Source organism: Corvus hawaiiensis, chromosome 3, assembly GCF_020740725.1.
Source record: "Corvus hawaiiensis isolate bCorHaw1 chromosome 3, bCorHaw1.pri.cur, whole genome shotgun sequence".
NCBI classification, from domain to species: domain Eukaryota; kingdom Metazoa; phylum Chordata; class Aves; order Passeriformes; family Corvidae; genus Corvus; species Corvus hawaiiensis.
This window is the reverse complement of record NC_063215.1, coordinates 3,458,018-3,474,634: the sequence shown is the minus strand read 5'-3', so window position 1 is coordinate 3,474,634 and position 16,617 is coordinate 3,458,018. Positions and strand designations below refer to the sequence as shown.

The following is a 16,617-nucleotide window of genomic DNA, read 5'->3' as shown; positions in this document are numbered from 1 at the left end:
CCCATGGCAGGTCACAGCCTGTCTGCAGCGGTGGGCAATCCCAGATCCCCTGGAGGAAGGTGCAGCCCATGCCCTGGGAGAGCAGAACAAGGAAATCAGAGATTTAGAGGCTTTCCAAGCCAGGCTCGTAACACCCGGCTCAGCCCCCTGAGGGATGAGCAATCCTCCAGAAACAGCCCCAACCCTCTGCCTGCAACCCAACACAAACCTCTTTGGGGCAGCCACGGGCCCTGAGTGATTAAGGAAAATCTTAATCCTTCTCTTGAGTCCTTCCCTTGAGTCCTCTTATCCATGAAGAGTTCTCCTGGCTGGTATCACAGATGGAATGTTGCCCTGAGCACCCACTGGGGATGGAGACAACTTTCCTTGGGCAGATGAGGACTCTGCTTCCCACCAGGAACACATCTCTGCTCTCTGCCACCCTCACAGCCTGGCTGTGACACATGGCCCCAGCATCTCCTTGGTTAGGGGTGCTCAGGGATGGCCACAAACGCTTTTCAGAGCCAGCCTGGAGCACCACAACCCTTGGGGATGTTCTGAACCAAGATTCCTTGGAGAAGCAAGCTGGGTGAAATCTCCTTGGCACTGGGCTCCTGAGCTGTCTGGCCAGGGGAAGCAGCCCTCCTGGAAAAAGTGGTCATTGTTCCCTTTGGTGGAGCAGCTCGGAGACCAGAGCTCAGCCTGGCAGGACATTGGTGCCCTTGTTTGCTCTGCAGTGTTTGCCAGGGAATATTTACCCTGCTGTGTGTGGGTGGAGGTAAAACAGAGCCAGGTGAGGGCTCCTCACCACCTCCCTTCCCCAGCAGCCATGCCTTGGTTTTCAGTGGCAGCGTGGCAAGCTCCAGGCACCCTGTCCTGCACAGAGAAGGTGGAGACACTTGGGTCATCCCTTTGGGAGTGATCCTGAGCTCCTGTAATGTGGCAGCGTGCATGTGGGTGAGCTGTGCCAGCCAGTGTGCTCCAGACAAAAGCCCAGCATGGGATGGCATTGAAATAAAATCCCATTTCCCAGGATGTGGGACAACGGCTTTCAGCTGAAGGGAGGTAGATTTAGATTAGGTATTAGGAAGAAATTCTTGTCTGTGGAGAAGCTGTGGCTGCTCCATCCCTGGAAGTGTCCAAGGCCAGGTTGGACGAGGCTTGAAGCAACCTGAGATAGTGGAAGGTGTCCCTGCCCATGGCAGGGGGGTGGAATGAGATGAACTTTCAGGTCCCTTCTATCCTAAATCTTTCTGTGATTCTGTGGTTCTGTGACATGACTTTGGTGCTGCTTTGGTCTTCTCTACCCAGCTGACCAAGCCCATCTCGCAGCTCCAGAGTCCAGCTGCAGATGGAGCATGTGCTGTGCTGAGTCTTCTACTGGTGATGAGAAAACCCACACTGCTGGGAGTGCCTGGGTTCTGAGGAAAGCTGGAGCTCACACCTTATCAGATAGACAGCAGGAAAACCACCCAGTGCTGTAGCTCCCCAGTCCCACCCTCTCACTGGTTTTCCTGTGCTCTCCCTCCCTCTCCCACCTCTCTCCCCTCAGCACCTGCTGGTTTTTCCATGCCTGTCTCCCCCTCTGGCCCTGGCTCCAGGTATCCAGATGAACTTCCCACTTTGCCAAGACATCACAGTGCACAGCTATTGCCTGGAGAAGGTTTTACACTGCAGCATCTGCAAGGTGAAGAACTGAGAAATACCACAAAAACCTTCTCTCCAAAGCCTCAAACCACTTGTAAATAGGTGTTAATGACAACGAGCTCAGCACAAGACCAGACATTACCCACAGAGATGAAATTTCAGACAGAAGATGGGGATGCAGTAGCAGGACCAAGGCCACATGGGAAAGCAAAGACTGATAATGGAAGTCTGAATCTTTCAGTGTGAGAATTGGAAAGACCATCCCAGTGGCACCCAGGGAAGAAATGAAAGGATTATCTCGGATATTGTGCAGGATACACATCACTGGGCAATTCTTTTAATCCTTGTCTGAGACATCCAGTGCTTCATGCTCTGTCTGTGGCAGGAATTGACTCATATCTTGTAAAACACCTTTGCACAGCCCAACAGGTTCTTCTTGGTTAGGTTCACAAACTGAATTTGAGAGCCTGGATCACTCTTATCACCTTCCTCCTGCTCCAAGACACCCCTGTGAGCCTCTGGCTGGAGCTCACCCATGTGAAGAGACGCCTCTTAGGCTGCCAGGTTGGTGACAAAGGGGCTCTTGCAGAGCTTTCTGATGGCATTGGAGCCATCCTGGGCTGGAAGTCACAGAGGACAGCACCCCACTCCTCGCCTGGGATTGTGACTGCAATCCCTGGTGTCCATGCTCAGGAGGGCAGGTCCTTTTCTGTCCGGCTGTGGTGGAGGAGTAGCAGGCTCCGTTTCTCAGAGGTTTGGGTGGGTGCTTTGTAAAACAGAGGATATTTTTTAAAACCACAGCTGCTCACAGAGCTCACACTCTCCCTCCATCCCTTGGAGAGGCTCAGCTTGGTGGCACAGCCCCAGTCCACTCCCCAAAGCAAGGGAGGAGTTTCCAGTGGCTTCTTCCAGGCCTTCATGGAGGAGATTATGGAGCCGGGTCTGCTGCAGGGAACAAATTTAATGTGTTTGTGCAGCAGGAACAAAAAGGACAGCGGTGTCCAGAGCAGAGGAAGCTCAGCTCACAGACTCTTGTTATGTTCACCCTGGGCTCGGCCAAGTGCTGCTACTGGCCATAAAAATATCCATTTCCTTTCTAATTTGAGCTACAACACTTGACACTTTGGCCTTGGGCAATAATGCAATGTACAAGTGCTCAGCAGACACCCTGCAGCCCTTCTTCCTGCTTTGCTCCAGCACAAATAACCCACAGTTTTCACTTCAATAAAATATTAACAGCCAAGGAGTCAAATAGCTTTTATCTGTATTTATTTCCTGACTATCATCTCATTAGCAGGAATCTGCTGGTTCTGCATGGAGTTCCTGGGATCTGGGAGAGACCAAGCTGGAGTTCAAGCAAGGAGAAAGACTTTTCCTTCCACTCCAGTGAAGTTATTAAATAAATGGCTTTTCCCCCCCCCACCGTGGTTTAAGATGGGCTTTGTGTAGTTACAGCACAAGTAACTTGTCCCTAGGGAACCATGAAGGAACTAGGCTGAGGCTGATTCATCTTAAATTATTTCTAGGTCTTACTAGCACTGAGTTCATGGGGATCAGATTGTGAGGATGGGGATCTTTTCCACTGCCCAAGGTTTCCCACCCAGCTCCAGTGCAGTCCTAGAGGGGTACAGGTCTCCCATAGACTTCCATCCATCATCCCTATGGAAAAATCCCAGACACCCTGGGGTTTCTCCCCTAGACCAGCATTTCTGAGGCTGGATCATCTCAGCCAGTTCCCTTCATCTTGAGCCTGGGAGATCATTAATTGTTATTAAATCCTCCTTCCCCTGCAGGCAGACAACTCCTTTTACTCTGAGGCTCTTGTGCAGCAGTGGCATGAACAGATAATTCTGTGTCATGTCTTGGGGTGTGTTGGGTGTTTTTTCTGGCACACAGGTCATAGAATCATGGGTTGGGTTGGGAGGGATCTTAAAGCTCATCTCATTTCCACCCCCTGCCATGGCCAGGGACACCTTCCACTAGCCCAGGTTGCTCCAAGCCCTGCCAACCTGGCCTTGGACACTTCCAGGGATCCAGGGGCAGCCCCAGCTTCTCTGGTCACCCTGTGCCAGTGTTTTACACCCTCATTGTAAAAAATCATCTTCCTTATACCTTTCTTAGGGTTTAAATCTACCCTATTTTAGTTCAAAAACATCACTCCTGATCATGCTGCAACAGATTCTGGTAAAAAGTTTGTCTCCATCTTTCTTATAAACTCACTTTGGATCTTAGAAGGTCACCCCAAAGATTTCTCTTTCCATCTCTGCTGTTTCTTTCCCGTCGCTTCCCTGTTCCCCTGTGAAACGCACCCTTTACAGCTGGACTCAAAGTCTCCTCCTTGGAGAAGAAAACAGCAGATGAAGCACCCCGGGGGGATGATTCGGGAGAGCTCCCCGTGTCCCAGCCTGGAGCTCGCTCCTGCGGCCCTCACACCCCTCCCATGTGCCATCTGTGCCTTATTTCTTTGCTCTCCGCTCACCAGCCCAGTGAAACTCCTGACTGGAGACCAGCCTGAAGCCTCTTGAGGGCATTTCCCTGGTCAGAGATTCACCAGAAACCAGGGAAATGGATTTGAACCCTGCCGGCGCTGGGTGCGGAGCGGGACCGGCCGTGATGCTGCAGCGGGAGCTTGTGCGGCGAAGGCTCAGCCAAGCGAGGAGGGGTTTCATTTCTGAGCTCTTTTATTACACGAATTTTTACTTCCCATGAGCCGTCCAGATTCGCTGGGAGGGAGGGACACCTCGTGGCCACAGCACGAATGCATCTCCTGCTCCTCGGGCATCCTCCCCTCCCAGCCCCGGGTACATCACCCCGCGCTGCCCGCGGAGCCCCCCGGCCTCTCCCTTCTCCTCCAGGGGCTGGAGGTGGTCACGGGAAGGACAAGGGAAGGACAGGGGCTGGCCACGGGAAGGACAGGGCCTCACTCTCACCCTGATGCCCCAATAGAGAGATGGGAAATTCTCGTATCCAGTTTTTCTTTTATTACTGACTTGAGGCGGAGCGGGGGCATCGCCTGGAAGGAACGCTCCAGAGCTGGTGTGGCCCCAGGAGGTGCGGACAGGACACGCTCCCACCCTGCCCGTGGCACGGAGGGGGTGTAGTATTGCCAGCAGTGGCATCAGAGGTGGGGCAGAGATTCTTCACCCCCATACCACCACCCTGGCCACGGTCCCCTCTTCCCGGGGTTGCATTTGAGGAGCTGAGGGGTTTTTCTGTACCCAGGTGGATCACGAAGGAGCTTTCTGTCCTTCGTGCCAGAGGTGATGCCTGCAAAGTGGGTACAGCCCTCCGAGGCGGACGAGGAAGGAGCTGTGCCGTCTCTCAGGCACCTTTTCAGTCTCTGCGACAACCACAGAGCCGGCAGCATCCGCCTCCCTCACGTCCCTCCTCATTCCCCATCTCCAGGCGCGGACAGGAGGAAGGGAAACGCCTGCACCGGGCCACCGCCGGGTGGTGGCCGTCCTGCGGCGCCGTCCCCAGCCGCTGGCGGGGCGGTGGCTCAGGGCTGCGGCTCGGGCTCGTACTGCTTCTCCGTGGAGGTGTAGAAGTCCTCGAGCACCGACTGCAGGTACTCGAAGGTGGGGCGCTCCTCGGGGTTGCTGCGCCAGCACTTGAGGATGACGCTGTAGAGCTCCCCGGGACACGTCTCCGGGCAAGGCATGCGGTAGCCCCGCTCCAGGTTGCGGATCACCTCGGGGTTGGTCATCCCTGGAGGGGAACAGAGCCCGGCAGGAGTTATTCAGCATCCCGGGGGTGGGGAGAAGGTCAGCGCTCCCAGCAGCAGCTCACACCCAGGGAGGGGCTGGAGGGGCTGCGGTGGTTCCCATACCTGGGAATCATCCCTTCCTCAGGGCTGAGCTTCCCCTCCGTCCCTCTGTCCCACCCCTGACTCCCCTCTGTAAGTTTGGCTTTGGACAGGGAACTGAGGGAAGGAAACCCAGCTTGAGGAACCCCTCAGGACACTGAGGGACACGTGAGTGTCCCCAAGAGGGACGCTGAGGGGCTGGAGCACGTCCAGGGAAGGGAATGGAACTGGGGAAGGGGCTGGATCACCAGGAGTGGCTGAGGGAGCTGGGGAAGGGGCTCAGCCTGGAGCAAAGGAGGCTCAGGGGGAACCTTGTGGCTCTGCACAACTCCCTGACAGGAGGGGGCAGCTGGGGAGGGGTCAGGCTCTGCTCCCAGGGAACAAGTGAAATAACAAGAGGAAATGGCCTCAAGTTGTACCAGGAGAGGTTTAGATGGGATATTAGCAAAAATTTCTTCACTGGAAGGGTTGTCCAGCCCTGGCACAGCTGCCCGGGGCAGTGGTGGAGCCCCCATCCCTGGAGGGATTTCCCAGACGTGTAAATGTGGCACCTGGGGACATGGGGCAGGGGTGGCCTCGGGTTAAACCAATTTAGAGGCCTTTTCCAACTTAAAGGATTCCCTGATTCTAAGAGGCAGCTGAGTGTGTCTGGGCACACGTCAGTGAGTGCCTCCAAGCCTGAAGCAGTGCTGGATGCTTGGAAGTGGCTGGACACTCATCCGGTGTTCCCAGAGCCCTGTAGCTGGGTAAGGGATCCTGTACCTGGATAAGGGATCCTGCCGTAGGTGATGATCTCTGTCAGGAGGATCCCAAAAGACCACACGTCAGATTTGATGGTGAACACCCCATAGTTAATGGCCTCTGGAGCTGTCCATTTGATGGGAAATTTGGCACCTGTCCCAAAGGAAACAAAGGGAAATAACACCTGGAGTTGGAGCATCTCCCTCACCTCCCACAGGCACAGCAGATCCCCAAAACTGATCCCTGATTCCTTTGGGCTGTTGATTATGATTCTGTGATTCTTCCTAGGAGAGGAGCTCCAGCCCTCTGATCATCTCCATGGCCTCCTCTGGACCTGCTCCACCCCAGAGCTGGATGGAGGATTCAAAACCAATGTCTCTGGCAGATTTATTATCAGACAACAACAGTAGGATTTTATTCTGTATAAAATTTCTTTGGAGTTTGCCAAGAAAAATTGGATCAGATGATCCTTGAGGTCCCCTTCCAACCTGGTACTCTGTGGTTCTGTGAAACCACTTATCAGAAGGGAGTTGTTTTTAGCAAAAATGCATAAATATTACAGCAAATATAAATTCCCCAGTCCTTAAAGCTGCATATTTATATTAAAACCAGAATAATCCCCATCTTATTTTGTCCACCAAGTTCTTGCTTAACCTGCTGTGGATGGCAATGACTGTAAGGTTGCAATTTCAGTTTAGCTAAGAGAAAAAAAAAAAAAGCCAGCAGCCAAACCACCTTGATAAGTGGGAACTGATCATGTTACGCTGAGGAGGAAACCACATTTTTATTTATACACATCCTCACAGGACTGAAAATCCAACTGCGGGGTGTGAAACAAGCGCCTCAGTTGTTGCACATCACGCTCTGAGTGACAAGGCTGGGAAATGCAATCTACGAAGTGAGAATTGCTCAGAGCAGACAGAGGGGAGCTGCTATTCCAGAGCAAAGCTAGCTGGAGAAATGCTGATGGAAGCTGCTTTGCACTGGAAAAGAAGCTCCTTTGGTTATTAACAGAAGCACACTGATTTCATCAAACCTTCTCTGAAGGATAAAACTGCCTTAAAAACTTGCAGCAAAGCCAAAGTTCCCCTTCATGGCAGTTTCCAAATTACATTTGGGATCTTTTACTACTCCGAAATAGTTTTGCATGTTGAAATGGGTATGATTTGTATCAAAAAGTGTTTTGGGGACAGGAAATTGAAAGAAATGTTTCTTACTTTATTAAAAAAGCCCACAGAGTATGTCTTAAGGGGTATTTTATCTCTTCCCAACTCTAGACGAGGACAGATTCCAAAATTTGAAAATCTTCTGGTAAGTGCCACTTATGCCCGACTTAATTGTGTTATTTCAGCCGCTGCTGCTGCTTTCCCTGGTGCTTTGTAGAGTCTCTTTGCAGTCTGAATGATTTGACCTCATACCTGGCTCAGAGTCAGAGCTCAATACAGGGATGATCTCAGAAGTATTTTCCACACTAAATGATTCTGTGATTTATTGTTTTTAAAGTTGTCCCGCTGCTGTGGAAGAGACCTGATGTGGTCAGGCCTTGGTTTGCCTGGCACACCCAGAAGCTGCTGCTGGGCCCAGATTTGTGCCTCCAGCTCCCCTCTGCAGTGCAGTGACTGAGTTACTCTGTTATTCCTTCCCTCTGGACTGAATCCCTGGGAAAACCTGGGCACAGGCATCAGCTTTTGTTAGCAGAGGCCAAATTTCTCCAGCAAACAACTGGAGGGCCAGCAGAACTCCCACAAACAGAGCCAAAAGGGTTTTTTCCCATTTCCCTCTGCAGTTTTCAGTTGGTTTTATAGTCCCCAAGCGCTGCTGCCTCTCCCAGGACTGGATTTTTGGGTGTTTCTGTTTCTCTGCCTCTTGCCTGGCGCTGGCAGCAGCAGCCACGTGGGCTCTGGTGCCCTGTGCCTGATCCCAGCCCAGTGTCCTGGCATTCCCGAGGGCAGCAGAGAGGGAGATGAGGGCAGTGCTGGGAAGGACACCCACCTTCCTGTGCCAAGTACTCGTCCTCGATGAGCCTGGCCAGGCCGAAATCAGCGATTTTGCAGCAGAGCGTCTCCGAGACGAGGATATTGGCAGCCCTCAGGTCCCGGTGGATGAAGTTCATGCGCTCAATGTAGGCCATGCCCTCTGCCACCTGTGAGGGGAGGAAGAGCCCTTCTTCATCATCACCTTCCCATTTTATCTCGGCTGTTTCCCACCCACCTTTACAAAGCATTTGTACGGCGTTGCTGGTATCTCTCCCTGATTGTGGATGTGCCTATGTTCCCCACGGATGGATGGATGGATGGACAGGTGGATCAGCAGACAGGTGAATAAATTGATATTGCCCTTGTACAGGTGCAGATATTCAGCTTCAGCAGCCTGAGCAGCTGAGTGAAGCAGAACTGAAGTGCCACTCTCTGTTTTGCTCAGAAGTCCTGAGTTGTGTCTGCAGCAAGACCTGAAACCACATCATCGGATTCCCAGTTTCTGCCACAAGTCTCTCCTCCCCTGGGGATTTTAGTCATAAACAATCCAGGTTAAATACATGAATTAAGAAAAGGAAGAAAAAAACCCAAAACCCCCCAAACTAGCAAATCATAGAATCATGGAATGGTTGGAAGGGACCTTAAAGATCTCATTCCACCCCATGGGCAGGGACACCTTCCACTAGCACAGGTTGCTCCAAGCCCCGTCCAACCTGGCCTTGGACACTTCCAGGGATCCAGGGGCAGCCACAGCTCCTATGGGCAACCTGTGCCAGGGCCTCCCCACCCTCACAGGGAAGAATTTCTTCTTAAAATCTTATCAGGGTACCTGGTGTGTGATGAGCCTTTATCAATGACAGCAGCAATATTTCATTGATGAGTGCTGGGGGTTGAAAAAGAAGATTGATAGAAGACAGAGATTGCCAGGCTGAGTCTCAGACTTGGATTGGGCATTTATTGGGAAGGTGAGTGGGTCTGTGCAGCCCTGGCCAGCACTGGGTAGTACCTATTAAAGCTTTTAGATGCCTGTGCGTGAGGGCAGAGCAATTTTCCACTCCATGCAGATTCTCATGAGCCTCAGAAGTCACATGTGGTTTCAGACAGGATACTCACACATACTTTCCAGTGCTGCATTTCTAACCTGTGTCAACACCCCTCTAGTGCAAGGGCTGCTTTCTGCAGCGGAAAATGGAAGAATTGATGTAATTTCCTGTCCTGATGTTAATGAGATAGGACCTGGTGCTCAGCCCGTTCCAGCCCAGAGTGTTTTTAAGCATTTACCCTCAAGATTGACCACAGGATTGAGTGCATGGGCCCAGACTGTTCTAATTTTAACTCCCATGGATGTCATTGGATCAAAAATTACGCTCGAGAGGGTCGAGTGCCTGTTGGGCTATGATGTCGCCCCAACACCGCAGATAAACAGATTGCAAAATAGCTCAGTAGACTGCCCTTTCCTCCTGCTGCTCCTCCCAGAGATAGCCAGGGAGTGTTTGAGTCCCTGTCTTGGGGAGGTGGTGCTGGAGTGGGAGAGAGAAGGATGAAAGTTGTTCTTCCAGTTGACACCAATGCCTCAGGGATGGATAAAATCCTTCCTACCCCATGCTGAGGGTGACTTCTGTGAGTTTGGCACCACTGAGGTGTGGGGATTTGGTCTGTGCCCAATTGTCCTGGTCCTGGTGTGTGGTGCAGGTTGCCCACAGGAGCTGTGGCTGCCCCTGGATCCCTGGAAGTGTCCAAGGCCAGGTTGGATGGGGCTTGGAGCAACCTGGGCTAGTGGAAGGTGTCCCTGACCATGGCAGGGGGTGGAAATGGGATGATTTTTCAGGTCCCTTCCCACCCAAACCATTCTGTGATTCCAAAGTTCTGTAACATTGACCAAAATCTTTGCTCTGAGTCACACACGGATTGCTCTGGCTGCAGGAATTTCCTCCTGCACAGAAATGCATCAAGGCAATTTCTGGGGAATGCTCCCCCTAAACCCAAGGGCTCTGTAATATGGATTAACTGGGATCATATTCCTTACCCTCAGGAATTTAAAACAAACCACAGGCTATAGTTTTCAAGAGAGGGGCTGAAACAATGAAAGATGGAGGAAGGGAAGTGGGGATTTCAAGAGAGGAGGGAAGGAGGGAAGTAATTAAGTCAAAGACACTAAATGGGGAGGGTGCATTTGTCTCCATAACATCTCACAGACAACAATGATTAAGCTGCAGATACAGAAAATTTATCAGTAGTGAAGAGGGAAGGAACAGAAAGAGGTTTCTCTGCACCCCTATGGACGGTTCAAAGGAAAAATTACAGAAGGTGGCACTGCTTTAAAGTATTTTCATCCTGGTTAAAGCAAGAAGGAAAGTCTTCCACTATTATAAAACATTTCCTCAAATATCAAGATTCCCCAGTTGTTAATTCATTAAAAAGTAACTCTATTTAATGGCTGGAACCAGAGAACCTTCACACATTTTTTCCTCAGGTCTACTTTGCCAAGAGAGGCTGAGTGACGCTACGGATAAATCCCAGACCTTTATTCAGCTTTATTCAGCCTGATGCTTCAGGTTTTTTTGTTTTCCCAATATTTCCTAATTAGCCTAACTGTGCTCTGGGTGAGCCAAATTCTGTCAGCAGCTGGCTGGGACCAAAGTGCAGTGATTTTGCAATTCTCATTCTTCATGTGGTTTCCCTAATTTTGCCCTATTTGTGTTTAGAGGCACTTTGGGACTAAAATGTTACAGTGCAGCTGCAGCTGTTAAGATTTGCAGCCTTTTAACTTTAAAGTTAAAGGTTTGTCTTCATAAAGAGCAATATTCCCAGATTTGAGGGTCAGAACATCCTTTGTGCCTCATCATCAGAAGGGCAGAACTGCTGGTCCTGCATTGGGAGTCTCTTTTTTGAGCTTTTTCTTCTTTTTCAGTAAAAAGAAAAAGAAACTTTTTTCCTGCTCAGCAAGGCAGAAAAGCAAAATAAAAAAATCAGACCAAAATAAACGCAACCACCCCCCAAAAAACCCCAGACTCGAGATCTCTAGCTCTGCACTAAGCTATCAGAGGCTGCCCTAGGGACAGAGCTGACATGCACAGGGACACGAGGGGGATGAGGAGAATCCCTCAGAAAGCACACCAGGAGGAGCTGTTTTTCTCCAGGACATCTTTGCTCTGACTGACTTCAGACTTGCAGGAATTCCACTGAGGCAATAACAAACCTTGGATCCTTTTCCCAGTGACTGTTCACTGACCTGAGCAGAGATGTCAATGAGTTTGGGGAGATTCAGTTGGCTTCCTTCTTCTGTCTTCAGGAAATCCAGCAAACACCCTGCAGGAGAGGAGGGACTGCTGTAACTCTTCTGAATAATCTATAAATTTCTTTCCCCTGGTGCTTCTCTGAACGTAGGCAACAAATCTGCCTCCATCCTAAAGAAAATCTGAGGAACCAGAATGGGTGTCCACTGGAGCATCTTCCTTTAGGAAAGCTCCCAAACAGCCCAAATTCCTCTGTGTTTTGCACAGATCAGTTGCAAACTGCTGGGCATTCATCATTTAAACTGTTATAAACAAGAGGGGCAAAAGAAAGGACAATTTTACCACGAGGGGAGTAAAAACCTGAACCAAACTTCCAGTGAGAACAGTGGAGGGGAGAATTTTAAATACTCTTCAAATGGAGCATCACCATTTTTTTTCATCACCCAGAAAGCCTCTTTCTGTATTAGAATCAAACTTTTGGGTCACTTTCTTGCAGATTTGGTACAACCCCCTCTTCCCCACCCCCATTCTGCATGGGACACTGGCCAGTTCACCAAACTGGTTTTGCAGAAGCCCAGCAAAGAGCTCCAGGAGGGTTTTACCATTGGCCATGTACTCTGTCACGATGTAGATGGGCTGCTTGGTGACCACAGCGTACAACTGGACCAGTTTGTTGTGCCGGAGCTTCTTCATCAGGTTTGCCTCTGCCAGGAAGGCATCAGGATCCATGCTGCCCTCCTTCATGGTCTTCACAGCCACCTTGACGTTGTTCTTGTAGTAGCCTGCAGAGAGAGAAAGATGCTTTTCAGGGATTTTGGGCTCCCTGCAGGCGCTGTGGGGTTGTGCAATAAGGAGGAGAAGAGCTCATGGAGCAGAAAACCACAGGAACAGCTTGAATCCCTCATAAAAAACCACGGGGTAAATGCCAGTGCCAGCAGGTGTGAGAGGAGAAGGGGCACTCATGTCACAGCTGCATCAGGGATCATCCCTGCAATGAGCCCATCCTCACACAACCCTCCCTGACCCTTTCTGGGTGAAATCCCTGGGGCATCCCACCAGCTGGGCTCTCAAATCACCCAAATGCCATCCAAAAGAGGCAGGACTGTGCAGCCAGGACATGAACTCAGCCTGGTCCTGTCCGCAATCTCGATTTCCAAGGCAACCAGCAACCGCAAAGAGGGCGGCAGAGGAAGCTGAGCTCCCCCCACATCCTCTCCTGCTGATTAGCAGTGGGCAGGAAGGCATCAGGGATTGCAATCTGGGGTATAAAGTGGAGCAGGGAAGCAGAAAAAGAGGGAAAATGTCCCCCAGGTACCCTGCTGGGTGTGACTTAGGATCCTACAGCTGTGCCCAGAATTCCCAGGAGGAATGAGTGCATATCCTGAGAGATGAGTAAATAGTGACTTCAACACCCACCCCCTGTGAAACCCTTGCTCAGCCACTGATCTGTGCAAACATGAGCTGTCCAGTCCTCCCCAGGAACCCTGCAGGGTGTGTACCCATAAATATCTGTTCATCCTGAAGGATTCCCACTCCCAGAACAGTCTTGCCTTAGGGGAAAAAAAAAACGGGCTTTCCATCTCCTCTCTGTATGTCTTTGTTTCCTGGAATGGAGGGAATTCCACTTACCCATCCACACTTCCCCAAACTGCCCGCTGCCCAGCTTCTTCACCAGCTTCAGGGCCTCCCGAGGGATCTCCCACTCATCCTGAGCCCAGGGTCTCTGGGGAGCCAGGGATGTGCAGGGGGCTGTGAGCCGCTGGCAGAGCCCATCTCCTTTCTCTGTAAGAGGACAAAGCAGAGGACAGTTCAGTGGGATGGCAGAGAAAACCTCCTCCTCTATCCACACATGCCGGGAAAAATCAGCCCATGGCAACCTCCACAACCACACAGGGTAGGGGCGGAGCCCCCAGCCCTGGAGGGATTTAAAAGCCGTGTGGATGTGGCACTTGGGGACATGGGTTAGTGGTGGCCTTGGCCTTGCCTTGGACTCCATGGTCTTAGAGGGCTTTTCCAACCTTAATAATTCCGTGATTCCATGAAAAGTTTCAGCCAGAGGGATCAAGGCATCTGGAATGGTCCCAATCAAAGGAAAAAGCTCAAAGGGCAATAGAGGAGCAAATCATCCTGCCCAGTTATTCCAAACCCTGCTTCCCAAGCATCCCTCCTGCATATCCCAGCAGCATTCATCTCTTTCCTGTCCTGATGGGACACACTCCCTGACTTCAGGGCTGCGGGCAGAGCTCACCCTTGTAATTCCCTAGGATGGAAACCAGGACGTGGGTTCTGGTTGTAGGATCACACCTGGCCCATGGGAGCAGCTGGAGCAGCTGTGGTGTCTCCCAAGCCCATCCTCCCTCTGTCCCCACTCTCTTCCAGGACACAAATCCAAACAACTTACGGCTGTAATGATGGATGAGCTCTGGCAGGCTGGAGAAAGTCACCCTGGGGGAGATGTAGTACCCCCCACCATCCAGGGAGCGGATCCTGTAGTGTTTGATGATGTCCCCGTGAGAGGAGCTGTTGTCTCTCACGGACAGGGAATAGGCGTCTGGAGAAGGAGCAGAAGGAGCTGTGAGGACAAAGTGCACCCCAGCCAGGGACCAGCTGCCTCCTCTTCCCTTGGCTGCCTCCAGCTGCAAACCAGCCCTGGCTGGTACCTTTCCAGGGCAAGTGCCCCAGAATTTACAGCTATACATTTCCCTCTCTCCAAGGTGAGGGGAGAGGAAGAAAGTTCATCAGAGCTTAACTGATGCTGTCCAGGCTTCCTGGAGTAAGACGTGCCTGTGCTGTGTTCCAGCAGCCCCGTGGAAGCACTGTGGGAAGCAGCAGCACCTCCCCAGGCAGGGCAATCAGATGTTCCTTAGGTCAGGATGGTCTTTCCACAGCTCCATATTCCCATCTGAGATCTGTCAACCTCAGCATCACAAAATCAGAACGGTTTGGGTTGGAAAGGACCTTAAATTTCATCCTGTTCCAACCCTCTGCCATGGGCAGGGACACCTTCCACTAGCACAGGGTGCTCCAAGCCGCATCCAGCCTGGCCTTGGACACTTCCAGGGATCCAGGGGCAGCCACAGCTTCTCTGGGCACCTTGTGCCAGGGCCTCTCTACCCTCACAGGGAAGAATTTCTTCCTAACGTCTAATCTGACCCTGCTCTCTTTCAATTTAAAGCCATTTAAAGCCATTTTCCCCTCAATTAAACATTATGAAGCCTTTGTGCCAAGGTCAGTGGTTCAGCTGGAGGGGTACAGAAGGGGAGTTAGGGAGATTTGTCTTGTTCAGTCATGAAGTTGTGACTCTGGCTAAACCAGGTCTAGAGATTCCCATCTGGAATCTTGTCCCTTTTGGGCTTCAAGAGAGCTGCTCAGCCATCCACCACTCCAACCTCCTATTCCCTCCGTGAGAATCTAACCCAAGGTTGGTTTTCAGTGCACAAAAGCATCACTAGATGTTGCTGCAGAGCAGAACTTCCAGCCTGTGTCAGCGTGACTCAACGCAGCTCAGCAGTGGGGTTTTTTCCCTTCATCTGGATCCTGTTTCTGGAGTGAGTTGCTACAAGCCCGCTGGGCTTTTCTAAGTCTAATATGTCACCTGGGCTGATAAACTGCCCATTTTGATGTTTTTTAATGAAAAGACAAGGCTGTACATGCTTAAAAGTGTGTGTCTGTTCATGCAGGATCATAAAAAGAAGCAGGGCCATCCACAGCAACTCTGAAACCCCAATCCTGCATGTGAGGGGAAAGTTTATTAACATAAAATCCTCACTGGCTGGTGTTTCTCCATCCCAGCATCAGCGGTTTTCGTTACACCGTGCCTGAAAACCATTTGCATTTATAAAAAGCAGCAAAAAACCCCACCTCTGGGGATATTTGCTCTGTTGAAGTGATCATAAATCTTTACAAGCGGAGTTTGGAAGAGCCTAAAGTTTTTCCAAGTGACAGCAATCATTTTGAGGGGACTCCCTTCCTGCAGAGATCAGATCTGGCAGTGTAAAGTTCATGGAAAAACCTGGTGGTTTAAATGCAGGGCCAGGGAACCTCAAATTTGACATGGTGGTCTCCTCAGCAGAGGAAGCTCTTCTGATTCTCTTTCCTTCACCTTGAATGTCAGGCAGAAGACAGATTGAGAAGCCCTTTTGGTTTGATCAGTCTTGCAGCTGAACAACTGAGAAACAGCCCTGAAACATCTCCAACAGGGCAACAAAACCACAAGAGAAGGCAAGAGAATGGCTCCTCTGGCTCCTCTGTGGTACCCATGTGGCCCTAAGTTCCAAAATAATGATAATAAACATCAAGGCCAAAGGTTGGGCTTGAGAATCTTAAGGGATCGTTTTCAAGCTAAATGATTCTGTGAGGAAGAATATGACAATGATGACAACACCTATATGTCATTATTATTACTATTACTATTACTGCTATTATTAACTTCCACTATTGCTGTTGAGGGTGATGATGATGTTTTAATTTCAAAGAGACTGAAATATTGCGCAGGCCAGGCTGCAGCCCAAGAGAGTTGGGCTCACATGGCACAAGACCAAGAGGGTGCTTGGCGTGCCTGGGACACGGCTTAGGGTTTGTGTGTTACAAATTTTTACAGGGCAAGGCCTGCTCGAGGAAGGAGCCAAATGTGGTGTGAAGGCCAAACAACCCTGGGGAAGGAAATCCAGGAACTGATGATGAACATGTCTGTCAGGGAGCGTCTGGGGGCTGAGAGTCAGCAGGGAAGAGGAGACCTGCCCTGTTTGCCAGTGTGGTTGCACCCAAAATGCTTCCTCTCCCGCAGGATCTCCTTTCCAGGCCCCACCAACCCTCTAAACTCTCCTGCACCTTTCAGAGACAGGGCCAACCTCTGGCCTACTACCTGTGTTAATTTTTACCCTATGATTAAGCTAATGACTGAATTTCACCCCCAGCCACAGTTAATTTGCTGCAGGGAGTGTGGTGGATCTTCCCTGTCATTCTCCATGGCCGGTTACTGTTCCCTTGGGAGTTGCTGTGCAGAGGCAAAGCACCAAGGCTGGAAAGATTCAGTTCTTCCTTTGCAAAATCATGGAATGGTTTGGGTTGGAAGGGTCCTTAAATTTCATCTTGTTCCAGCCCCTGCCATTGACAGAGACACCTTCCACTAAACCAACTTGTTCCAAGCCCCATCCAACCTGGTCCCTTCTCCCAGTGACAGCAGCAAACGAAGATCATTACGTGGACTCCTAATTCCCCCTGACGATATATC

The 16,617-nt window shown here is 50.8% G+C and overlaps 1 protein-coding gene across 1 annotated transcript in view; it reads right to left on the bottom strand.

The window, feature by feature from the left end:
• Nucleotides 1-4,592: 4,592 nt before the first annotated feature.
• The window catches only part of BLK (BLK proto-oncogene, Src family tyrosine kinase), a 44,124-nt gene continuing 32,099 nt past the window's right edge, over nucleotides 4,593-16,617 (bottom strand). Inside the window, exons 8-14 of the mRNA XM_048297522.1 lie at nucleotides 13,786-13,935; nucleotides 13,014-13,166; nucleotides 11,987-12,166; nucleotides 11,381-11,457; nucleotides 8,165-8,315; nucleotides 6,194-6,325; nucleotides 4,593-5,334 (exon numbers count right to left, since the gene is read on the bottom strand). Coding sequence (XP_048153479.1) covers nucleotides 5,126-5,334; nucleotides 6,194-6,325; nucleotides 8,165-8,315; nucleotides 11,381-11,457; nucleotides 11,987-12,166; nucleotides 13,014-13,166; nucleotides 13,786-13,935 — 1,052 coding nt within the window. The 3' untranslated portion in view covers nucleotides 4,593-5,125. The remainder of the gene's footprint in view (nucleotides 5,335-6,193; nucleotides 6,326-8,164; nucleotides 8,316-11,380; nucleotides 11,458-11,986; nucleotides 12,167-13,013; nucleotides 13,167-13,785; nucleotides 13,936-16,617) is intronic.